At 35.1% G+C, this 26422-nt stretch overlaps 1 protein-coding gene across 1 annotated transcript in view; it reads right to left on the bottom strand.

Moving 5' to 3' along the window:
- The window catches only part of DOCK7 (dedicator of cytokinesis 7), a 166018-nt gene that overhangs the window by 137532 nt on the left and 2064 nt on the right, over positions 1-26422 (bottom strand). Inside the window, exons 3-11 of the mRNA XM_010833923.1 lie at positions 17449-17624; positions 17205-17273; positions 13915-14044; positions 13608-13820; positions 13204-13289; positions 12260-12326; positions 11186-11335; positions 7346-7426; positions 5038-5203 (exon numbers count right to left, since the gene is read on the bottom strand). Coding sequence (XP_010832225.1) covers positions 5038-5203; positions 7346-7426; positions 11186-11335; positions 12260-12326; positions 13204-13289; positions 13608-13820; positions 13915-14044; positions 17205-17273; positions 17449-17624 — 1138 coding nt within the window. The remainder of the gene's footprint in view (positions 1-5037; positions 5204-7345; positions 7427-11185; positions 11336-12259; positions 12327-13203; positions 13290-13607; positions 13821-13914; positions 14045-17204; positions 17274-17448; positions 17625-26422) is intronic.

Here is a 26422-nt window from a genome sequence, read left to right as displayed (position 1 = left end):
AGCAACTATGCTGAAGATCAACAAGGAAATAGAAAACAAACAAAGCTATACACAAACTAGATCTAAAAGTCATCTACAGTCTATACTACACTAAGCAAAAGCATAATATAGATTCTTCTCAAGCACACACAGGACATTCTCCAAGACAAGACTACACACTAAGCTACAGAACAAAACACAATAAATTCCAAGTGACTTAAATCATCTAAGATATGTTTTCCAAGAGTAACAGAAATTAACCTATAAATCAATCACAAAAGAAAATTTGGGAAATTCATAAGCATGTGGAAATTAAACAGTGCACTTCTGAATAAATGATTAATCAAAGACAAAATAACAAGGGAAATTAAAAAAAACACTTAAGATATAGGAAAATGAAAACATAAAATCCCCAAACATTTAATATATCACTAAGGAAGCTCTCATATGGAAATTTATAGTTGCAAATGTTTATATTAAAAAAGAAAGGTCTCTAATCAGTAACTTAATTTACATCTTGCTACTGCTAAGTCACTTCAGTCGTGTCCGACTCTGTGCAACCCCACAGATGGCAGCCCACCAGGCTCCCCCATCCCTGGGATTCTCCAGGCAAGAACGCTGGAGTGGGTTGCCATTTCCTTCTCCAACGCATGAAAGTGAAAAGTGAAAGTGAATTCGCTCAGTCGTGTCTGACTCTTAGCGACCCCATGGACTGCAGCCTACCAGGCTCTTCGCCCATGGGATTTTCCAGGCAAGAGTACTGGAGTGGGGTGCCATTGCCTTCTCCAATTTACATCTTAGGAAACCAGAAAAAGAAGAGAAAGCTAAATCCAAAGCAAACATTAGAAAGGGTATCAAAAAAGACAACAGTTGAATGGGAATAAATGAAATATAAACTAGGAAAACAACAGGTAAAAAAAAATCATTGAAACCAAACATGGACTCTTCAAAAAGACAACATTTTTAAAACTTTAACTGAAGTGATGAAGAACAAATACATAAAAAGGACTCAAATTACTTAAATCAGGAATGAAAGAGGGAACAGCACTACAAATCTTAGAAAAAGGATTATATTGAAAAACTACAAATACCTGTAGGTCAGCAGAGTAGACAACAATAAGATAATTTGAATGAAATGAGTATTTTTCTAGAAAGATATACATTACTGAAACTGACTCAAGAAGGGAGAGAAAATATGAATAGATCTAAAATAATAGATCTAATTAGTAAAGAAAATACTTACCACAAAGAAATGACCAAGCCAAAATGGCTTCACTACTGAAAACTTTCAAACTTTCAATGAAAAATTAACACCAGCTGTTTACAAACTCTTCCAAAAACAGAAATAAGAATTCACAATTCATTTCTATGTCACCAGTATTATCCTGATACCCAAATCACAGATTACAAGGAAGAAAAACTATACACCAATATCCCTCAGGAACATATTAATAGAAGCAAAATCACTATACAAAATACTAGGAAACAGGTTCTAAATAAACATCTATAAAAATTATTAACATATATCATGACCAAGTGGGACTTCTCCCAGAAATTTAAGATTAGTTTAACATCCAAAACCAATCAATTGATGCAATACACCATACAAAAAGACTACAGGACAAAACCCAGACAAGTCATCTCAATAAAAGCAGAGAAATCATTTTATTAATATAAAATCCAATATTCTTCCCTGATAAAAACACTCAAAAAGTTAGGAATAGAAAGAAGCTTCCTCAAAATACTGTATCACATCTATAGAAAATCTACAGCAAACATCATACTTGATAGTGAAAAGACTGAATGCATTCCCTCTAAGTCAGGAATAAGGTGAGGACTTATACACTAGGTTCTTATTGAGACAGCTAGAAAAGAAAAATAAATAAAGACATTGAAATGGAAAAGGAAACAGTAAACCACTTTTTTAAAACTTATACACTAGGTTCTTGTCAAGATAATCAGAAAAGAAAAATAAAGACATTGAAATGGAAAAGGAAAAAGTAAACCAATTTTTATTTGCAGATGACATGATCTTGTATATAGAATCCAGAGAAGAAAAAAAAAAATAGTTAAAAGATTCAAAAGGTTTCAAAGTACAAGATCAATATTAAAAAGCCAGTTGTATTTCAACCTCTAGAAATGAACATTATAAAAATGAAATTAAGAAAACAATTCCATTTAAAATAGCATCAAAAAACAAAAAAACACATGAACATACATTTAACAACAAAAGGGCAAGACTTGTACACTGAAAACTACAAAACACCATTAAAAAAACTTAATAAGATCTAAATAAATGGAAAAACATTTCATGGATTGGAAGACTTATTATTGCTAGAAGGGAAACTCTCCCCAAATTGATCTACCAAATCAGTGTAATTTCTATGAAAATTCCAGCTGCTTTTATGCAGAAATTAATAGCAGATTCTAAACTTCTTATGAAAATACAAGAGCTCAAAATAGTCAAAAGAACTGGAGGACCCACATTTCCAATTTCAAAACTTACTGCAAAGCTAAAATTATAAAGACAGTATAAAAATTGCATAAGCTTAGACATATCTATCAATGAAACAGAAATGACAGTCCAGAAATAAATCCACATATCTACTGTCAATTGATTTTCAACAATTATGCCAAGACCATTTAATAGTGCAAGAATGATTTCTTCAACAAATGGTGTACGAACAACTAGATATCTACTTGGAAAAGATGAAGCTAACCCTTATAAGTAATTCTTATCATGTACAAAAATTAACTCAAAATGAACTATACCCAAATGTATGGGTTGTAATTATAAAACTCTTAGACAAAAACACACAAGTAGCTGCTTTTCAGTCTTGAATTAGGTAATGCTATCTTAGGTATAATAGCAAAAGTACAAGCAACAAAAGAAAAAAAATCAAAGAAATTGAACATCAAAATATAAAACTTCAGTGCTTCAAGCAATGCCATCAAGTAAGTAAAAGGACAATCACAGGATGGAAGAAAATAATCTTCAAATCCTTTATTAGATAAGGGATTTGTATCCAGAATATGTAGGACAAGAAGCAACAGTTAGAACTGGACATGGAACAACGCGCTAGTAAAAAAACTGGGAAAGAAGTACGTCAAAGCTGTATATGGTCACCCTGCTTATTTAAATTATATGCAGAGCACATCATGCAAAACGCTGAGCTGGATGAATCACAAGTTGGAATCAAGATTTCCAGGAGAAGTATCAACAGTCCCTGATATGCAGATGATACCACTCTAATGGCAGAAATTGAAGAGGAACTAAAGAGCCTCTTGATGAGGGTCAAAGAGGAGAGTGAAAAAGCTGGCTTAAAACTCAACATTCAAAAAATGAAGATTATGGCATCCAGACCCATCACGTTATGGCAAATAGATGGGGGAAAAGTGGAAACAGTGACAGATTTTATCTTCCTGGGTTCTAAAATCACTGCAGATGATGACTACAGCCATGAAATTAAAATACATTTATCCCTTGGAAGAAAAGCTATGATAAACCTAGACAGTATATTAAAAAGCAGAGACATCAATTTGCTGACAAAGGTTTATACAGTCAAAGTTTTGGTTTTCCAGCTGTCATGTATGGATGTGAGAGTAGGACCATAAAGAAGGCTGAGCGCTGAAGAACTGATAATTTTTAACTGTGGCACTGAAGAAGACTCTTGAAAGTCTCTTGGACAACAAGACCAAACCATCAATCCTAAAAGAAATAAACCCTGAATATTCACTGGAAGGACTGATGCTGCAGCTGAAGCTCCAATACTTTCGCTACCTGATGCGAAGAGATAAACTCATTGGAAAAGACTGATGCTGGGAAAGATTGAGGGCAGGAGGAGAAAGGGGCGACAGAGGATGAGATGGCTGGATGGCATCACTGACTCAATGGACATGAGTTTGGGCAATCTCACAGGAGATGGTGAAGGACAGGGAAGCCTGGCGTGCTGCAGTCCACAGGGTAACAAAGAGTTGTACACGACTTAATGATTGAACAACAACAAATCTAGAATATATAAATGATTATTATATAGTCATTTATAAATTATAACTATTAATTATAACTTAATGACAAGAATACAAAAAAAGCTAGTTAAAAAATGAGCATCAAGTAAATAGTAAGAAAAAAGTCATTAAAAAATGGGAAAAGGATATAATTATATATTTCTCCAGAGAAGATGTACAAACAATAAATGCAAACAAAATGAAACTCAACATCATTAGCTATCAGGGAAAGGCAATTCCAAACCACAATGAGATACCACTTCACCTGGATGGCTATATTCAAAGGACGGATAATAAAAGTACTGGCAAAGATGTAGAGAAACTGGAACCTTCATACACTGCTAGTGTAATTTTTAAATGGTGTGGTCACATTGGAAAACAGTCTGGCAGTTCTTCAAAAGGTTAAACAAAGAATTGTATTACCAGAAATTTCATTTCTAGCTATATGTCCAAGAGAAATGAAAGCATATGTCCACACAAAAGCGTGTACATGAATTTTCCTTGCAGCATTATTTATAATAAACAAAAAGTTGAAACAATCCAAATGTCCATAAACTGATGAATGGATAATAAAATGTAGTATATCCATTCAAGGGACTATTATTCAGCAATAAAAAGAAATAAAATTTTGACACATTTACAACATGGATGAACCTTTCCAACATTATGCTAAATGCAAGAAGGTAGTCAAAAGATTACATATTGTATAATTTTATCAATATGAAATGTCTGGCACAGACAGACTGACCAGATTACAGGTCGGTTAGCACTGAGTGTGGGGACTTGAGGAGGATGAACAGTGACCACCAGTGAGTATGAAAGTGTTTCAAAATTAGATTGTGGTGACAGTTGCAGAACCTTATGAATATAACAGAAAACACTGAATTAGAAACCTTAGATGGATAAATTATATGTGAATTACATCTCAGTAAACATGTTAAGGAGAAAAAGAAAACCCTTTCAATGCCTCATTACATTGCAAAGTTGACCAAAAAAAACAAGCCTATGTAAGCAAAAACTACAGAACTATTTTACATAAAACACTCTTACCTCCAGTGCTTATTTCTACCTCTGTAGAATCTCTTTCCAAACTTCCAGCACTGCTAACAATATTCATTAAATGGATTGCAGTCCAAGCAAAAGGCATGCGATACTTCCCAAGTCTTTGACAAAACTGATCAGCTTGACTTTTCAGCTTCTCCAATTTTTCCTTATTCTGTAAAACAAAACTTTATACATTATATGATTATGCTCAAAAGAAATGAATTAAAGGCTATATCATAACGGAAAATATAAAGGTTAACAATCTTCAATTCTCAGCAAAATGGAAAAACAATCCATACCTTTCAGCAATCAATTAACAGTGTGTGCGTACATCCTAATTTGCTTCAGTCATGTCTATTAGTGACCCTATGGACTGTAGCCTGCCAGGCTCCTCTTCCATGGGATTCTCCAGGCAAGAATACTGGAGTGGGTTACCATACCCTCCTCCAGGGGATCCTCCCCACCCAGGGATTGAACTTGCGTTTCCTGCCAATTCCTACATTGCAGACCAATTCTTTACTGCTGAGCCACTGGGGAAGCCCCAATTAACATTATATTAACTACTAAAGAACCTTAACCAGCTCTACAAATGCATCTAAAAGTCTGTAAAATTTGTTTGTGATGATCTTATTTTGGGATAAAAGAAAGGAGAGCAAGTGTCAAGCATGTTAATGTACTGCATGTACTATTTTATGAAAGAAATATAGCCATGTTTCAGTCATCAACTGTCAATCACAAAATATTCTAGGTTATGACTTATTAAATTTTTTTATTCTATAAAAAAAAGATGGAAGCATTTGGGCCACTTTGAAATAATCACTAACTTATGACAACTATGATGTAGAAGTAGGTAGTGCACGAACAGACCAACAATAATATGTCCAGAATTGTGATAAAAGAAGCAATCAAAAAAAGTACAAGGGGACTAAACCCTTGAAAAAGACTAATAATGCAAACAGTACATGCTTATCTGGAAGACAACCTGAAGCTGGCTCAACTTTTAGGCCATCCCTGAAACAAACACCAATGTGGCCTGCAATAGTCAATCCATAGTTCAAGGGTGAAAATCTACACCAAAATCTCTCATGTGCTCTTTCCATATAGGACGTCAGTGAGGTCATACTCTAACGGCAGTGTCCTACCATGGGACTCAGGACTGAGAAAAGATGAAGGGATACCGAAATGATAACAATGTTTTTTGCTATATCTATTATACCTCCAAAATAGGTCCTTGCTTTAGGAGTACTTACAGAAAATTAAGGACCCATATCGAAATTATGTAAATACGTGAGGGAAGAGTGAAACAAGCCACAATGACACACCTATGAGTTTCATATAACAGAGAAAATTTAATTTGTAAAATGACAACCTGGGGAAAGACAGAATACTTTAACCCTACTTTCAACCAGATATCTAGGATCTAGGAATCAGAGAACATCGTGTGCTCAGATGTACCCGTAATAGCAAAAAAGGCTCAATTCTTGTTATAAATCTCAGAAAAACAGAAAGCAACAATTTTCTAAATTTTGGTGATTTGTTCAATACTCCTCAAGCACACTTCTCCTGCCTGTTTGACATTAAATCATGTGTTTAAAGATCCAAAAATCACCTTTTATTCTTATAGCTAACTCAGAGAACCTAGAATTTGGTACCAATTATTCACCAACTATTTTTGCTTTATAAGTTTATCCAAATTCTATAAATTTGTTATCTGATGGCAAAGGGGAGAGTATATTTTCTATTTTTACAACATTCCTTAATTATCTGCCACTAGAATGATATCCAAAATACACCTGCTTTGCTAGAAAAAGTTTCATCAAAATCACTGTCTGGTAAAAAAAAAAAAAAAAAATCACGATCCAGTGGTTTGAATTCCATAAATCCACTGCAGGGGGCATGGATCCCATTCTTGGCTGGGAATCCCAAAAGCTGCAAAGCATAGCCAAAAAAAAAAAAAAAATCACTATTTTGTAAATACAGAAAATTTTCATTATTTACGAATTAAACTGAATTACTTTCTCTCCAAGAAAAAAATTTAAGAGTCAACTAGTTTGGGGGTTGGGGAGATGTCAAAGAATAGCATAGCACATGACTCAAACTAGATGACAAAGGTAATAAAGAAGAAAGAGCATGCCATCAGAAAAAGAAAAGAAAATTTAAGTAGTAAAATTTAATATGCTCAGTATGGCATCCTCTCAGATTATAATTTTGGAGATTAGAGACTATTTAGGGTTGGGTTTGGTGATCTGTGGGGAATGGAGAGTGACTGCTAAAGACTATGAAAGTGGGGGGAATAAGAGGCAAGAAATTCTACCTTGGTGGCATCTGCTTCTTTGAAAATCATATACGGTTCTGCACACTCTCCAATGTCTCCTTGCTGCAGCACTTTTTCTAGCTGTCAAAGGCAAAAAAAGGAAAGATTAATTAAGCTTAAAAATAAAAGCAATCAGCCTGGAATGCAAGGATGGTTCAACACATAAAAATCAATCAACTTAATACATCACATTAACAAAATAACAGAACAAAACCACATGACCATGTTAATTATTGCAGAAAAAAGAACTGGACAATTCAACACACTTTCATGATAAAAAAAAAAAAAATTCAACAAACTTGGAAAAGAAGAAAACTACCCCAATATGAGCCCATCTATGAAAAGTCCACATCTAACATCTTATTCAACGTTGAAAAACTGAAAGCTTTTCCTTTAGAATCAGGAACAGGATAAGAATGTTAACTTTTGCCAATTCTACTGAACAAAATACTGTAAGTCTGAGCCAGAGCAATGTGACAAGAAAAAGGAAACCCAAAAAAGAAACAAAAACATTCAAATTAAAAAAGGAAGAATTTACATTATCTCTATTTACAGACAACATGATCTTTTACACAGAAAATCCTAATATTCCACAAAAAAATGATTCAGTTCAGTTCAGTTCAGTCGTGTCCAACTCTTTGCGACCCCATGGATCGCAGCTTGCCAGGCTTCCCTGTCCATCACCAACTCCCAGAGTCTACCCAAACCCATGTCCATTGAGTCGGTGATGCCATCCAACCATCTCATCCTCTGTCATCCCCTTCTCCTCCTGCCCTCAATCTTTCCCAGCATCAGGGTCTTTTCCAGTGAGTCAGCTCTTTGCATCAGGTGGCCAAAGTACTGGAGTTTCAGCTTTAACATCAGTCCTTCCAATAAACACCCAGGACTGATCTCCTTTAGGATGGACTGGTTGGATCTCCTTGCAGTCCAAGGGACTCTCAAGAATCTTCTCCAACACCTCAGTTCAAAAGCATCAATTCTTCCATGCTCAGCTAAGGATGTCCAACTCTCACATCCATACATGACTACAGGAAAAGCCATAGCCTTGACTAGACAGACCTTTGTTGACAAAGTAACGTCTCTACTTTTTAATATGCTGCCTAGGTTGATCATAACTTTCCTTCCAAGGAGTAAGCGTCTTTTAATTTCATGGCTGCAATCACCATCTGCAGTGATTTTGGAGCCCAGAAAAATAAAGTCAGCCACTGTTTCCACTGTTTCCCCATCTATTTGCCATGAAGTGATGGGACTGGATGCCATGATCTTAGTTTTTACAACTAATAAATAAATAAATAAATTCAGCAAAGTTACATGATACAAAATGAACAAAAATTAGTTGTATTTCTATACCCTAACAAGCAATTCAAAAAGGAAATTAATAAAATAATTCCATTTATAATATCAAAAAGAATAAAGTACTGAGGTATAAACCAAAAAGCTGAAAGACTTGTAATCTGAAAACTGTAAAGAGCTAAATAATTTTCTACAAGAATGCCAAGACTATTCAATGGGGAAAGAACATTTTTTCCAACAAATGGTGTTTAAAAAAACCCTGAATTCCTAAATGCAAAAGAATAAAGTTGAACCCTCACATTATATAAAAAATTAACTCAAAACAGATCAAAGACCCCCCCAAAAAAACCCTAAAACTGTAAAACTCCTAGAAGAAAAATAAAGGAAAAGCTTCATGTGATTAGATTTAGTAATAGATTCTTGGATTTTACACAATAAAAGCAAAGGCAACAAAAGTAAAAATCATTAAACTGGATTACATCAAAATTTAAAACTTTTTTATATGATAGGACACAATCAACAGGGTGAAAAGGCAACTCACAGAATGAGAGAGAAAATATTTGTAAATCATATAAATGATAAAGAATTAATATTCAAAACAGATAAATACTACAACTCAACAAGAGAATAGCAAATAACCTGATTATTAAATGAGCAAAGGATTTGAACAGACATTTCTCCAAAGAAGCCAAACAAATGTCTAAGAAACATATAATGAACACACTCAACATCACTAATCAGTTTGCTGTTGTTGTTTAGTTGATAAGTCATGCTTGACTCTTCTGTGACTCCATGGACTGTATGTAGCCTACCAGGTTCTTCTGTCCCTGGGATTTCCCAGGCAAGAATACTAGAAGGGTTACCAATTCCTTCTCCAGGGGAATCTTCCTGACCCAGGGATTGAACTGACATCACCTGCATTGGCAGATGGATTCTTTATCACTGAGCCACCTGAGAAGCCCTTCACTAATCACTGGGCTTCCCTGGTGGCTCAGCGGTATCACTGGGCTTCTCTGTGATGCTGGTGATTTAACTGAATGAAGTATGTAAATCAACTGACCAACCTACAGACTCCTGGAAGGAGCACAAGCACCCAACAGAGTACAACCTAGACCAGCTGACCACCAGACAACTTAGATGCATGAACTCAAAAAATGCTTACTGCTGGATGCCACTCAGATTTTTGTCTTTTTGTTCTTGTAGAGGAATAATTAACTAATACATAGACCAAGGTAATTTTTCTTTCAAAAAACAAAATTATATTGCTGGACTATGATAAAAGAAAACTTTTAAATATAATTTCTTTAAAATTTGTATATATCTTAACTTGTTCCTATTTTTGAAATTACACAAGTCTTTTTCTGTTTATATACAAATTTTTATGTGTGTTTAGGTATATGTGTATTTATTTTACACAATTGGGACCATATGGTATGAACCATCTCATTTTTAAGCAGACAGTATTCTAATCATCATCACTATCTTTCTAGTTCATTCCCTCAAATATGTTCTATTTTATGAAAACTTACTATTTTCCCATGTAAAATAATGGTGTATAGACATTTGTCAATTATTTTAATATCTAGAACTTTACTTATAAGTGACTTTCTGAAGACCACCGCTGCTAAATCTTTGCTTGAAAAAAATAAATAAATAAATAAATCTTTGCTTGGAGAATTGTTCATTGTAACTAAGATTTATTTTAACCTGAATTCATAGGAATCTATCCACAAATTAGGACATTATTCCTGTGGGTAAATAAAATTCATTTCATGACAATCTACTTTACAACCTTATTATAAAATTCATTACCTTTTTATGATAATTTTAAGGTAAAATGATTAAAGACTATATTTTAGGCAACTCTCAAGTCAAGGTCAAGTTAAGGTAAATAATTATTAAGTTATCCTAAGCTAGATAGCTTAGTAATATTCAAATTTTAGTATCTGTAATCCTTATTCCTAATTGATTGATAGTCAAATCATAATGCTCCATGATTTCAATGATTTAGATTTTAGTATTTATATAATTTAGGAACTGCATGATAAAACCACAGTATAGCTCCATATCCAAATAACCATAGATGGTTAACTTAATATGCCAATGCAGCTAAGTTATCAAACACCAGTCAAGATGTTGCTGTGCAGGTATTTTTTTAGAGGTGATTAACTTGTAAATCAGTAGACTGAATAAAGCAGATTACCCTTCATAATGTGGGTGGACCTTATCCAGTTAGTTGAAGACCTCAAGAACAAAGACTAAGGTTTCTCAAAGATGGATTCTCAAGACTACAACATAGCAATCCTCGATGTGTATATGTATCTTCCTCCTATTGATCTGCTTATTTAGAGAATTCTAATAAAGCTTCCCACTCAAGAAAAATTTAGGTAGCAGCTATAGTATACATCCAATATTATGTTAAAAAATATTAACATGAAAAAATAGGCAAAGATAAAATCTTTGACCTTAAAAAGCTTGTGATATTGACAGGCAGACAAGTACACAGACATAACACAAATAAACAAATACATTTAACATTATTCTCACCTTTATTACAAGAAAAACATCTTGGGAAGGATAAGTGATAGAAAAAATAGCTGATCTTGCCAGGGTGGTAATGGCAGCAGGTGGTACATGTGGACGTAATAATCCTTTCATCTGCTCAGAATTAAGGTCAAAATAGAAGTTTTCTGAAATCTAAAACACATATTCATATGTTAAATTTAAAAACTGTGCATTTTATAAACACTCACAAAAATCATAAATATTCAGTCTTAAAATATTACAAATATTAAACAATTATACTAATATACAATGTACCATACATTTCACTATCAGTGAAGATATATAAAGATCTTTACATATCTAAATCAAAGAAAAAAATTAATGCAAAAACATATTCTAAAGAACCATATCCCATACTCTTTTAGTAAGAAATTTAACTTCTGATAAAGTATATAAAGAAACTATTATTAAGATGAATTACCCCAAGTTGAGTCTTTGAAAACTTAAATAACATTTCAGAAGATGTGATTTAGGAAATACAAGATGCTGGAGTAGAGTCCCACTACAGAAATCCACAATATGCTGACAGCAGAAGTCATTAAAGGCATTTCAACTTTCTACTACATGGTAGGCTTAGAATACTAAAAATGATGTATGATAAGTCCTCTGAAAAACTCCTAAGTGTAACAAAGATATAACAGCAAAACCAAGAGCAATATTTTAGACAAGAATATTTAAAATATAAATAAATGATCTTTTAATAACAGCTAGTGAGAATTTAAAAATTACATCAACAAAACTTCACTGTCACCATCAATCTAACTCTTTATACATCATTTGCCTAAGATGCTTTTCTTGTTTTTTTTTTTTCTGCTTCTTACACTAAAAGTAAGTTGCTCCTGCTACTTCTTTTTGGAACTCCTTCAATGAAACAAAAATAAGTCAACTAAACTATTTTACAGTAGGAAAATAATGTCTCACAGTTCTATTTTCTTTTTTAAAAAAAATCCATGTTTAATAATAGTCTCAAAAAATCATTCTTATAAAACAAATTAGAAACAGGTTCCAGAACCTCGGACTGTGACAAAAGACTACGTTCAAATTATATAACCTTACCTTTTTCTTTTCTTTCACATCATATAAAGCCAAACTTGCAAAAATGGGTTCAATTTCAATCTCAAACCTTTAGGAAGAAGAAGGATGAGTTTTACATATATACATACAATATTGTAAAGTTTAAAAATAAAATAAAATTTAAAAAAATAATAAAATAAAATAAAATTTAAAAAAAAATAAATAAATATATACATAAAATACACAGTTCGAATGAAATTCTCATTCCAAAAATAAATTCCCTCTATACCTTGTACTTCTATCTACCTGGGTTATACCATCTATACTACCCATCTTCCTTGAACACACTTTTCCATGAATATCTTCCACAGTCTAAATCAACTATTAGCACATACTTCAAAAGCTTCAAAAAAAAGTCCACCCCCTGGTGTCGCTAGTGGTGAAGCACCAGCCTGCCAACGCAGGAAACACAAGAGACGTGGATTTGATCCCTGAGTGGGAAAGATCCCCTGGAGAAAAGGATGGCAACTCACTCCAGTATTCCTGCCTGGAGAATCCCATGGACAGAGGAGCCCAAGGGATACCGTTCACAGCATCACAAAGAATCAGACACTACTGAAGCGACTTAATACACACCATGAAACAAATATAAAATCAACTCTAAGGAAAAAGATACTATTGATATTCCTCAAGCCAAGAACAGTGTCTGATAAATATTACAGATTTCAGTGAATTTTTTTTTCAAGTTTTAAGATAATTATATAACTGAGGCAAAGAGTCATCTTCACCTGTGAGCCAAAAGTGCTCTGAAGTTCAGCTTCACAGGTAAGGTTAAATGCTTGGAAGCATTTAAAATTATGTATAGAACAATACTTTTCTAAGGGACACAAACACAAGCATAAAATCCACTAGGATTTTTTTATACTGGCACTCAAAACATTACTCCAGAAAAGAAAAGTTATATAGTAAACAAAATAAATACTCACTTGAGTGATAAACATTTTACAAGAAGTCTTTGACCAAAATGTTCTTTGGGCACATCAGGAACACTAAGTCGTTCTATTGGCTCTTCCTGCAAATTGACAAGCAGCACCCAAGTGAACATGCTTACCATGTTTCAACCCTTGACAATTTATTGTTTAAGAACTTATCTTATTAACCTACTACTTTAAGTCTTCACAAGTATGCAAAGAAAAGAATGGCCTATTTATCCTCAAACAAAAGGCATTAGATTATAAGTGTGCTCAATTATATTTCATTTACAAAAAGCATAGCTATATCTCCATTGTTTTATTCCCTACATTTATCATAAAACTATTAATATATACAGTTCATACTCCCAAAACATCTATCTCTATAATCTTTTGGTTCTTTATCCAAATATCTATACCTCATCTGGTGATGGATGCAAGGCAAAGAGTTCCTTGTGACGATTTGATTTCCTTTGGTCATCATTCTGACGGTCTATTTCTTCATTTGGAGTTCGATCAAGTAAGTTGGGAAGCAAAGCATCAGGAAGTGAATTTTTCAAGTCAAAAATACTGCAGGCCCAGCTACCCCTTGGAGTATCGTCTATTGACATTGAACGTCTTTTAAGATCATCCTGCCATGCAAAACATTAAATTTATTAACCAATGAATAAAAAATAAACTATTTCAAAAGAACGCCTTATAGTCATTTAAAAATAAAAGTATTACTTGTTCATCCTGGTAGTTGTTGCCATCTGGAGCTTCATCGGATTCAAACACCTGCTTCGGCAAACCTTTTTGCCTTTCTTTCTGTTTATCTAATGTATTAGGATTAAATCCTGTTCCCAGTTTATGATATCTATTCAAAATAAAATAGTTAAATAAATAATTTTCTGAAAATTTTTCATTTTCATCATCATTATATAATAAGCTAACTCTTCTCCATACCATTTCTTTACATAGTAAGAATATATTCTGGCAGTTTTGAGTATATTAAACATTTAAGAAGAAGAAGAAGTGAAGTCACTCAATCATGTCCGACTCTTTGCAACCCTATGGACTGTAGCCTGCCAGGCTCTTCCATCCATTGAATTTTTCAGGCAAGAATACTGGAGAGGGTTGCCATTTCCTTCTCCAGGGGATCTGCCTGACCCAAGGACTGAACCGGGGTCTCCCACATTACAGGCAGACTCCTTAACGTCTGAGCCACCAGGGGAGTCTCATTAAACATTTAACCAAAGGTTTAAGAAAACATCCATCCAAAATTCCTTTAATCCAACTAGACAGCAGATTATGAGTTTCCAGAGGTAAATCATAATGTCCTTCTTTTCATGACAATCCTGTGGATATACTGTATTTTAAGTTGTACTTTCAATTAAGAAAACTGGTCAGTACAAGGAAATGATGGGACGCCAGGTTAAAAATAAAATGAAAGAGTAGAAAATATAAACTGCATTCATAACAGTGTAAATTTTTAAAAGGCAAAATATAGAGAAAGCATTGAACCATAAAGTTCCAAACAGCCAAAAAAAATTTTTGCTATATCTCATTATGTATAAAAGATCTCAAGCAACCTAAAGCTTCAGACTTCTAAAATGAAAAACAGCAAGATCTACACCATTGTGGGGGTGTGTGTGTGTGTATATAAATATATATATACTTAACATATATTGTTATATAATATGTATATTAGGCTAAGAACTCTTAAATTAATACAAGCTTTTTTCCAAACAACCCAATATCCAAGATTATCAGAGACACTACAATCAAGAGCATTTACCGTGCCATACCTCATACAGTCACAGTGGGGGAAATTTTAATTGAAGTATAAACAATTATAATTACCAGAGGATATTATGGTGTATCAGTCAACTGATGACACAGTAAATAAACACACCTGATACAAATTAGTCACATTGTGTCTTGTTGCTAAAGGTACTGAAACAGCAGCTATATGATGTTCATATCATAGCATAATCATAGATTGTTTACCATTTGAGCCACCAGGGAAGCACTAGGTTCTCAAGCCCCCACTATCTGTGCTCTTAAAATAGGGATACTTCTACTCCCAGGTCTATGCATAAAGGCATAGGAGGTTTTAAAATAACCAAATGTCCAACATTTACCCCAGGTCCCCCTTCTACTGCCTGTATTCACTGAACCTAACGTTCTATTGAACCTTGGGCATGTATCTTCTCCTTGGATTATTTTGTACTGTGGTTTTCTATCGTTTCCAATGACACCTATCTTTTCTACTTCAGGGATACTTTAAAACTTTTAGACTGCCAAAAGTATCCCTTTCATCTTCCATTTACCACTAAAAATAATATCTGCTGCTGCTGCTGCTGCTAAGTCACTTCAGTCGTGTCCGACTCTGTGTGACCCCACAGACATCAGCCCACCAGGTTCTCAGGCCCCTGGGATTCTCCAGGCAAGAACACTGGAGTGGGTTGCCATTTCCTTCTCCAGTGCATGAAAGTGAAAAAGTGAAAGTGAAGTCGCTCAGTCGTGCCCGACTCTTAGCGACTCCATGGACTGCAGCCCACCAGGCTCCTCCATCCATGGGATTTTCCAGGCAAGAGTACTGGAGTGGGGTGCCATTATAACAGAAAAAAATATATGCATTAGAATCTGATGCCCCTAGGTTCTAATCCTAGTGATCCCATTTTTTGGCTATGGGATCTCAAAGAAATTACTTAACTACTCTAAGCCTAAGTTACCTTATCTGTTGGAATCTTAAATGAGCATTAAGTACCCAATAAAATGCCCAGTATATAATGTTAACTACCATACCCTCTTGGCTTAAATCAGGGTGAGCAACCCCATGATTACAGTTAAGTAGCAGATTCCAGATTCCATGAGGTTATTTTGCAACTAATCTCTTTTTGTTAACATTTCTGATCATAAGCTTCCAACATACAAGCAGATGTAAAGACTTTTGAGTTATCTGACAGAGAAACAGTATTCTTCAGTAATCTGTAAAATCTGGCTATTGAAATACTTATCAAAATTCTAAGTTCATAAAAACAGCTCTTCTTTATAAAGGGTAGCAGACTGTGCTTTTATTAGGTCACACTAAAACTAAAAAGCATGTCAGCAGTATCCCCAAGAGTGATGCTTAGCACAATATTAAACGCAGTGAAATAAGACAGAAGGGCAATACAATAAGCAATGAACACATCACTGTTGCTAGTACAATTTAGCACAGAAAACTTCATTTCTCAAAACTGTAATGTCTTAACAGAATTTTGCACTATTGCAGTAATTATTCTTCCTTTAGAAAAATAGAATGAGGCCAAGAACATTCAGCACAAAGACCCTCTTCACTATGCAAGTTAGCAAAGGAAAAGTAATTTTATTTTATTTCTTAATCTGACTTGATATTTCAAACACCATCCACTAGGAACAAATTTTGTGGCAATACTTTATTTTTACAAATACTTACTTGACTGGATATACAGGTCAAGGACCTATAAATATTCAGCAGGTTAATAAATGGCCAAGACCTTTCAAACAGCTTGATCTAGAACATCAGCTATTAAATTTAACTTAATCAATCAATAAATTGGATCCATTTGAAAAATATAAATTATTCATCAATATTTACCCATGATTTCCCAAAAGAATACTACAAGTCATTATTATTACATATTATTAGTAATTATTAATGATCTGTGATAATAGAAGTACTATCCCCAGTTCAGTTCAGTTCAGTTGCTCAGTCGTGTCCAACTCTTTGCAACCCCATGGACTGCAGAACTCCAGGCTTCCCTGTACATCACCAACTTCCGGAGCTTACTCAAACTCATGTCCATCAAGTATTATTTTATAAGGAAAATAAGAGAAAGCTAAGTGTGGCACTTCTAAGGAGGAAATATGTATATGCAAAGGTTCTTCTATTACTTTTTCAGCTATTTTTCAAATGAATTTTCAGTTCTCATAATTAGGAGTAACCTACCTTAATCCATTTATAGATCCTGCTCAGTATTTTTAAATATCAGGATGAATATACAACTTACTTTCTGATCACAATTGCCCAGTCTTCTGTATAACTTCTAATACAATCTCTAACATGTGGATCCATTTCACTGTTTTAAAAAAGAAAATATATTTATAATTTAGACAGGAAAGCACTGATGTTTATGAATTTTGCTGCTGCATTCTTGTTGAATACCACCACAAGAAGCAGAATCCAAATAAAATAATGGAAGGCAGTTGTTTTATAGTTACACTAAAATCAGAAATAGGTAGATGTCTCCTTACCTTTCTTCAGGTACAGCTGAAACAAGAGTTCTACAGTCCCTAGGACTATAAACCACTTCAATATCATCTGGAGGGAATTCAACCAAATCCCTTAAAGGTCCAGAATCCACAGCTAAAGGATGAGTAAGGAGGTAATCTTCCAAATCCACTGGGTCCACTGCTTCAGTAAGCGGCACCTTTATAAAGAGGGGTAGGTGACAGAGGTGGGTAGAAAGGAACAGGTGGATACAAGAATTTTAAAACTTTAAATAAAGGAGATTTATTATTTTAAAAAATATATTTTTCTCCAGTTATCTCTAAAATGTCAACAGATATTCAGCCAGATGCACTAAAGAAATCACAGGTGTTGGCCTTCCTACAGTTCTTTGTGCTTGGGTCAAACTCTCTTTTGATCTTCTTGCTTCGATTTTGCCCTTAACTCCCACATAAAAACAGTAAGATAATTAACAGGTTTATAATACTTAACAATGACAAAATGCTCATTGAAGGAATTCTTTTTTATAATTTGGAATTTTCATTTCTAAGTTTCTTAATGGTGTCTTTATTGTTACTGCTGATCACTCTGGTAAAAACATGCAACATACTGCGGTAGGCTGAAAAATGGCCCTACAAAGATCGCCACAGCCCAATCCATGAACCTTAAATGTCAAAATAAACAGATAAATAAAATACAAAATAAAACACTGTTTGAAGATACCATTAAGGATCTTAAAATAGGGACATTATCCTGGATTATCTGAGTGGGTCCAAAAGGCAATCATATATATCTTTATATGAAGTCAGAGGGAGATATGGCCCACACCAAAGGGAAAACCATATGAAGAAACAGAAAAGAGAGATTTGAAGAGTCTCGATTTCATGATAGAAGTGATATAGCCACAAGCAGCCATCAGAATCTGGAAGAAGCAATAAAAAAATACTAATAGGAGCCTCTGAAGAAAATGTGACCTTGCCAATACTCTGATTTCTACCCATTGATACTGATTCGAAACTTCTGGACTCCAGAACTGTGAGAGAGTACATTTCTGTTGTTTTAAGCCACCTAGCTTGCAGTAATTTGTTACAGCACCCAAAGAAATTAACACAGACCATATTAAAAGTATTATTAGCGATAACAGAGTATTTGTGGCATTCCTCAGCCAAGCTGAAATAATAGTTTTTGATAAGGTATTCTACTTCTTGTCTAATTCAAGAAAGAAAAATTATTTAAGCAAAACTATAAAGGATCTTATATTTTCATATATTAACATAAAAATTGTGCAGCTGTAGATCAATGAAAATAAGAATATGTTATTTTTCAAGATATTCAATTGGGTAAAAAATACTGCGACTTGCTACCATGCAAGTTCACATTACTACAAAGAAGGTGCTTTAATCTAAACTTCTCTGGACTGAACAACTAAACAGAGTTGTTAAAACAACATTTTAAAGATATGAAGTAAAATACTGAATAACTATAATATCATAAACACTCAAAAGATAGTAACAATTATTGTCATTATCTTTATGTGTTTTCTCATTTATACCGCCCCTAAATCTTGTTAAGTTAGAGATAATTACTATTTCAGTTCTACAAATAAAGGCAATTGTGGTCAAAGAAGTTAACTTCTGGAAATAACAGCCACAAAATGATGGAGCAAAATTTCAAACTGAGTCTTCAAAGTCTAAAATTCATGGTTTTCTCTCATAAGCATTCTATCTCACTATTTCATCAAGTACATAAATATACTATCATGACATTCTTTCTAGAAGCAAAGAAGCAATTCATCAAGGAAAGGGAAATCTTTTTCAATTACTGTTGTTGGAAAAGCTGGATAACGTATATGGGGTGGGGGGGTGGGGAATGAACCTCAATTCTTATATCACAACATGTACAAAAACTGAGATGGATCATAGATACAGACATAAATGCTAAAACTACAAAGCTGCTAGAAGAAAATCGAATATCTTCAGAATATAGAAGTAGGCAGAGGTTTATATTTAGGTCTTTGATCCATTCTGAGTTTATCTTTGTGTATGGTGTTAGGAAGTATTCTGATTTCATTCTTTTGCATGTAGCTGTCCAATTTTCCTAGCACTACTTATTGAAGAGACTCTCAACACTAAATGACAGAGAAGATAAATGATCTTGTTTACCAAAGTCACAATGAAAGTCACTGGTTTTCTAGGTGTACTGTTAGCTAGACTTGGAACAAGGAAGTAAGTATATGTTTGCTACCACTGTCTCCACTCTCCCTGCCTCCCATCAGAGGCAACTGCCTGGGCGAGTTTTCGGATGTAGTGATAAGATGCTTACAACTATATATTATTTTACAAGACTCCAAAGAAAGATCCTGTATTTACAGATCCAAGGCAGGAGACCGAAAAATGATTTTATAATAGAAAGTGACTAGACAGTAAGCAGGGTTAAAGGGTGACAACAAGAAGCAACCGTGAAGCACTAGAATCTCTCACAGGCGATTTGAGACACTGTCTTCCTTCAACAGTCACTGTACTGCAATTGTGACTGACGTGTTTAGTGTTAAGGTCTCTTTCAAACTCTTCAGGTATACCATCAAAATTCTTGTATTTGATTAGTGGTTATTTCGGGCTACAGGGAAGGGGGGTTAATTAAAGGGAGATAGCCAAAGATTTATTTTTGAGGTAATGAAAATGTTTTAAATTGACCATTATGATGGTTGCACATATCTGTGAATATATTAAACCCACTGAACCATAAATTAAATGGGTGAACTGTATGGTTATGTGAAATAAATCTCAATTTAAAGCCATTAAAAAAATTGAAACCATCTAATCATACACAGAAAATATAGAAGATAGGAAAAACAAGTATACAAGGAAGAAATTTCAAAAAAGTTGAATCAGAATCTAATCAGTTACAGGATATACAGGAAATAGAAAAACAAGTCTACAAGGAAGTATACATAAAATCCAAAAGGCAGGAAACTGTAAGACAACTAATCCAATTTCCTCAACAAGTCAATGGCACAAAAACAAACTTAAGAGTTGGGGGAGGGAGTAGTATTCTACTGTATAGATACACTACATCTTTATCCATTCACCTGTTAATGGGCATTCAGGTTGCTTCTATATATTGGCTACTGTCAGTAATGTTGCCAGGAACACTGGGGTGTACCTTCTTGAATTAGTGTTTTCATTTCTTCAGATAAATACCCAGAAGTGGAACTGCTAGATCATATGGCTTTTTGAGGAACCTCTATACTGTTTTCCCCAGTGGCTATACCACTTTACATTCCCACCAACAGTTCTCAAAGGTTCCCTTTTCTCCATATCCTTGCCAGCATTTACTATCACTTGATGATAAACAACATCAAGGTTGATCAACCTTATCATTTTTGATGCTGCTGCTAAGCCGCTTCAGTCATGTGCACTTCTTGATGATAACCATTCTAACAGGTATGAGGAAATACTCTCATCGTGGTTTTAATTTCCATTTCCTTGACGATTAGTGATGTTGAGCACCTTTTCATGTATCTGTTGGTCATCTGGATGACTTCTTTGGAAAAAAATGTCCATTTAGTTCTTCTGCCCATTTTTAATTGGATTGCCTTTTTGCTGTTAAGTTGCATGAGCTCTTTCTATATTTTGGATATTACCCCTCTTATCTGAAATATATTTTGCAAAATTTTGTTCCCACTGTTGTTGTTATTCAGTCACTCAGATATGCCCGACACCTTGAGACCCCATGGACTGCAGCACGCCAGACTTCCCTGTCTTTCACTATTTCCCAGATCCTGCTCAAACTCATGTCCATTGAGTCAGTGATGTCATCTTGTCCTCTGTGGTCCCCTTCTCCTGTCTTCAATCTCTCTCAGCATCAGGGTCTTTTCTAATGAGTCAGCTCTTCACATCATGTGGCCAAAGTATTGGAGCTTCCTTTCAATGAATAGTCAGTGTTGATTTCCTTTAGGATTGACTGGTTTGATCTCCTTGCTGTTCAAGGGACTCTCAAGAGTCTTCTCCAACACCACAGGTCAAAAGCATCAATTCTTCCGCGCTCAGCTTTCCTTATGGTCCAACTCTCTCATCCATACGTGACCACTGGAAAAACCATAACTTTGACTAGACAGACCTTTGTTGGCAAAGTAATGTCTCTGCTTTTTAATATGCTGTCTAGGTTGCTCATAGCTTTTCTTCCAAGGAGCAAGCATCTTTCAATTTCATGACTGCAATCACCATCTGCTGTGATTTTGGAGCCCAAGAAAATAAAGTCTTTCACTGTTTCCATTGTTTCCCCATCTATTTGCCACGCAGTGATGGGACTGAATGCCATGATCTTTGTCTTCTGAATGTTGAGTTTTAAGCCAGCTTTTTCACTCTCCTTTTTCACCTTCATCAAGAAGGTCTTTAGTTCCTCTTCACTAAGGTAGTGTCATCTGCATATCTGAGGTTATTGATATTTTTCCTGGCAATCTTGATTCCAGCTTGCGCTTCATCCAGCATGGCATTTCACACAATGTACTCTGCATATATGTTCAATAAGCAGGGTGACAATATAGAGACTTGACATGTCCAGTACTAACTATTGCTTCTTGACCTGCATACAGATTTCACAGGAGGCAGGTAAGGTGGTCTGGTATTCCCATCTCTTAAAGCATTTGCCACAGTTTGTTGTGATCCACACGGTCAAAGGCTTTAGCATAATCAATGAAACAGAAGTAGATATTTTCCTGGAATTCTCATAGGATGCCTTTTGTTAATTGTTTCTTTAGCTGTGCAAAAGCATTTAAATTTGACAATTTGACATTTAAAGTCAACAATTTGTCGACTTTTGCTCTTGATGTTTGTGCTTTAGGTATTATATCCAAAAAAAAATCTTTTCTAAGACCAAAATCAAGGAGCTTTTTCTCTACATTTTCTTCTAGGAGTTTTATACTATTACCTCTTTTGTTTAAGACTTTGATCCATTTCAAGTTAATTTTTGTGAGTGGTGTAAGATATGGGACCAATTTCATTGCTCTGCATGTGTCTATTTAGCTTTCTCAGCACCATTTATTAAACAGACTATCATTTCGCCATTGGATGCTCTTGGCATCCTTGCAGAATATTAGATCACCATATGCTGCTCATATGGTGATCTAATATTCTTCCAACCATATGTTGGAGGATATTATGCTTAGTGAAATACATCAGACAGAAAAAGACAAATATTTTACAATATCACTGATATGCAGAATCTATAAAATAAAACAGACTAAAGAATATAACAACAATAGCAAAAAAAAAACAGACTCACAGATATAAAGAATAAACCAGTATTACCAGTGGGGAAACAGAACCAAGAAAGAGGTAGGAGATTAAGAAGTAAAATCACTATTATAAGGCTTCCCTGGTGGCCCAGTGGTAATGCAGAAGACATGCAGAAGACATGTGTTCAATCCCTGATCTGGAAGATCCCACATGCTGCAAAGCAACTAAGCCTGTGCACCACCACGACTGAGCCACTGCTCTAGAGCACAGGAGGTACAACCACTGAGCTCACGTGCCCCAGCTATTGAAGCCCACACAGCTGAGAGCCCGTGTTCTGCAACAAGAAGCCCTGCACTGTAACTAGAGAGCAGCCCCTGCTCAAGAAACTAGAGAAACACCCACACAGCAACAAAGACCCAGCACAGCCCAAAATAAATAAATTACTATTATAAAATAAATAAGCTGTAAGAATATACTATACAGCAAAGGGAACAGAGTCAATTTTTATAATAGCTATAAATAGTACAACCATTAAAGATAGTGAAACACTGTGTTATACACATGAAACTTATTTAGTATTATAAATCAGCCCTATTTCAATTAAAAAAAAAAAGAGGAAGGAGAAACTACCCTCTTTTTTTAAATGCAAGTGATCTAAGAGCAAATTCCATCTGTGGATTTTGTTTGATCCTGATTTGAATAAATCAACTACAAAAAGACAAGTGAAATAATTGAGAAAATTTAACATGCACTGGATAATAGATGACACCAAAGAATTACAGACTGTCTATTTTGTTGTGTGATAACAGCATTGTGGCTAAATAAAAAAAAGTCAATGTTTTCACTTGTCTTCTACTTCTGTGTATGTTTGAAGATTCCCATAACTTGAAAAGAGCTTTCTCAGAAAGAATATAAGAAGAGAAATTGAAGTCAGCAAGCTCTGACAACGCTTTGAAGGAATTCTGTTGCAAAGAAGAGCAAAGAAATACTGAAAACGGGAGACTGATGGAAAAGTGGGGCAAAAAAAGAATTCTTTTAAATGGGAGAAACAGCAGCACATCTGCATGTTTGTAGACTGATGGGAATGTAATGATCCAGTAAACAGTAAAAGTAATGCCATAAAAGAGCAGGGAGAATTACTAAAGTACTGCATTTTAGTAACAGAGGAGTTGGGATCTAGCTCCCTAGTGGTTTATCTAGAGTAACTGGTGAACAGACAGACAATACAGGTACAGAAGGTAAAAGGTGGACACACGTAGTGGTAGGAGTATGTGGATGCCCCTGACTGCTTCAATTTTCTCAGTGAAACAGGAAGCCAGGTCATCCTAAGACTGAAAATAGAGAAGAGCAATTAGGATTTTAAGGGAAGAGTAGGAGGCATGAAATGAGTCAACTAAAACAGCAGGAGAATGAACAGACTAGGAAAATAAAATATTTTTAGTTTAAGCAATGTAGAAGTCTTCATGCATTAGTGGTCAGATATGTAAAGTGAGACCAGTCAGTGAGACCTGTGTATTTTTCTCCAGCCACGCCCAGCTGCATGAGTGCTGACATGAAGTAAGCAGAAGGTTGGGTTTAAACAGCGCTGAGGTAGTGCCAATGACATGAGAAGTTAAGGAAATCAATGGTATATGCAAAAGAGTAATTATAAATTTCAACGAATAATTTAAGTTTGGTAAGGAGAAGAAAAAAAGAACATCAAGGAGTGAAGGACCTAAAAGCGTTAGCAGGATCAGTTGAAGTCAGAGCACCAGAATAAGAGCGCAAGAGAGAGAAGCAGTGGTGGTCAGAGAATAAGAATTGTGGAACTGAGAGTACATAAGGCTTAGTCATTCATAAAGACCAAATCCAGGGGTAACTATGGAAATGAACAGTGAAGGTGTAACACACAACACAGGAAATCAGTTGAAAAGAGGAGTTCAAGACACTCAATAGGGTATTAGAAGGACCATCTCTGTGCACACTGAAATCATCCAGAAATATACATATTATAAACTTGCTCCCATCAGTATGTTACTGTTGTTAAAAGTAAACTTCATATCTTAAAATTTAATAACAAACATTATAAACATGTCACCACAAGCCATTTAAACTACTATGCTCTGGCATACCATGTTTGTTCAATAATTGGTACTATTTCACAGATAAAAAGAAAGTGTTAATATAACTCTACCCAACTCACTCTTAACTACTTTTTCAGTTTTTGACAAATGGAGCATGTTTTTAATTCATATTCCTACTACAACTAAGTATCAGGGTTTTTTTTTTTAATTAAAATTGATTATCCTCATGCCAGCCTCTTGAATTAAAAAAAAAAAACACATATATTTATATCTCTGACACAGCTCCTGGCTTAAAAGCAATAATTCAAAACTATATATTCCTTTCTATTGAAGGAGATAGATAATACTATGAATCTACACAATTATATAACACTTACTTCAGTATCTATTGGGGCTTCCCTGGTGGCTCAGAGAGTAAAGAATCTGCCCGCAATGTGGGAGACACACGTTTGATCCCTGGCTCGGGAAGATTCCCTGGAGAAGGGAATGGCAACCTGCTCCAGTATCCTTGCCTGAAGAACCCTATGGACAGAGAAGCCTGGCAGGCTACAGTCCATGGGCTCACAAAGAGTCAGACACAACCAAATGACTTACTTTCACTACTTCAGTACCTATTATTCCTAGAAAAGATTCCTGAATTTTCATGTATGAATCCACCTTGGGTCTGAGAAATTCTATTTATACAATTCCAGAGTTGATTAAATCCTGAATATAAAGTTTTGGAGTTGATTAGGAAATCAACACTTCTGTAACACCTCCCAACACTCCCCTGTTGTGTGATATTTCAAGTTTCAGGAAAAAGTGAGGTAGCAACCAATAAGGTTGTTAGTGATACTAATGATGGAACCCAATTTCCTGGCACTTCAGTTCAGTCGTTCAGTTGTGTCCAACTCTTTGCGACCCCATGGACTGCAGCACGCCAGGCTTCTCTGTCCATCATCAACTCCTGGAGCTTGCTCAAACTCATGTCCATTGAGTCAGTGATGCCATCCAACCATCTCATCCTCTGTTGTCCCTTATCCTCCTGCCTTCAATCTTTCCCAGCATCAGGGTCTTTTCAAATGAGTCAGTTCTTCACATCAGGTGGCCAAAGTATTGGAGCTTCAACATCAGTACTTTCAATGAATATTCAGGACTGATTTCCTTTAGGATGGACTGGTTTTATCTTGCAGTCCAAGGGACTCTCAAGAGTCTTCTCCAACACCACAGCTCAAAAGCATCAATTCTTCAGCACTCAGCTTTCTTTATAGTCCAACTCTCATATCCATACATAAATACTGGAAAAACCATAGCTTTTGACTAGATGGACCTTTGTTGGCAAAGCAATGGCTCTGCTTTTTAATATGCAGTCTAGGTTGGTCATAGCTTTTCTTCCAAGGAACAAGCATCTTTTAATTTCATGGTGGCAGTCACCACCTGCCATGACTTTGGAGCCCAAGAAAATAAAGTCTGCCACTGTTTCCATTGTTTCTCCATCTATTTGCCATGCAGTGATGGGACCAGATGCCATGATCTTCATTTTTTGAATGCTGAGTTTTAAGCCAGCTTTTTCACTCTGCTCTTTCACTTTCATCAAGAAGCTCTTTAGTTCCTCTTCACTTTCTGCCATAAGGGTGGTGTCATCTGCATATCTGAGGTTATTGATATTTCTCCTGGCAATCTTGAGTCCAGCTTGTGCTTCATCCAGCGTGGCATTTTGC

The sequence above is a fragment of the Bison bison genome, unplaced genomic scaffold, assembly GCF_000754665.1.
Source record: "Bison bison bison isolate TAMUID 2011002044 unplaced genomic scaffold, Bison_UMD1.0 scf7180017863957, whole genome shotgun sequence".
In the NCBI taxonomy this organism is placed as follows: Eukaryota; Metazoa; Chordata; class Mammalia; order Artiodactyla; family Bovidae; genus Bison; species Bison bison.
This window is presented reverse-complemented; position numbering and strand designations above follow the sequence as displayed.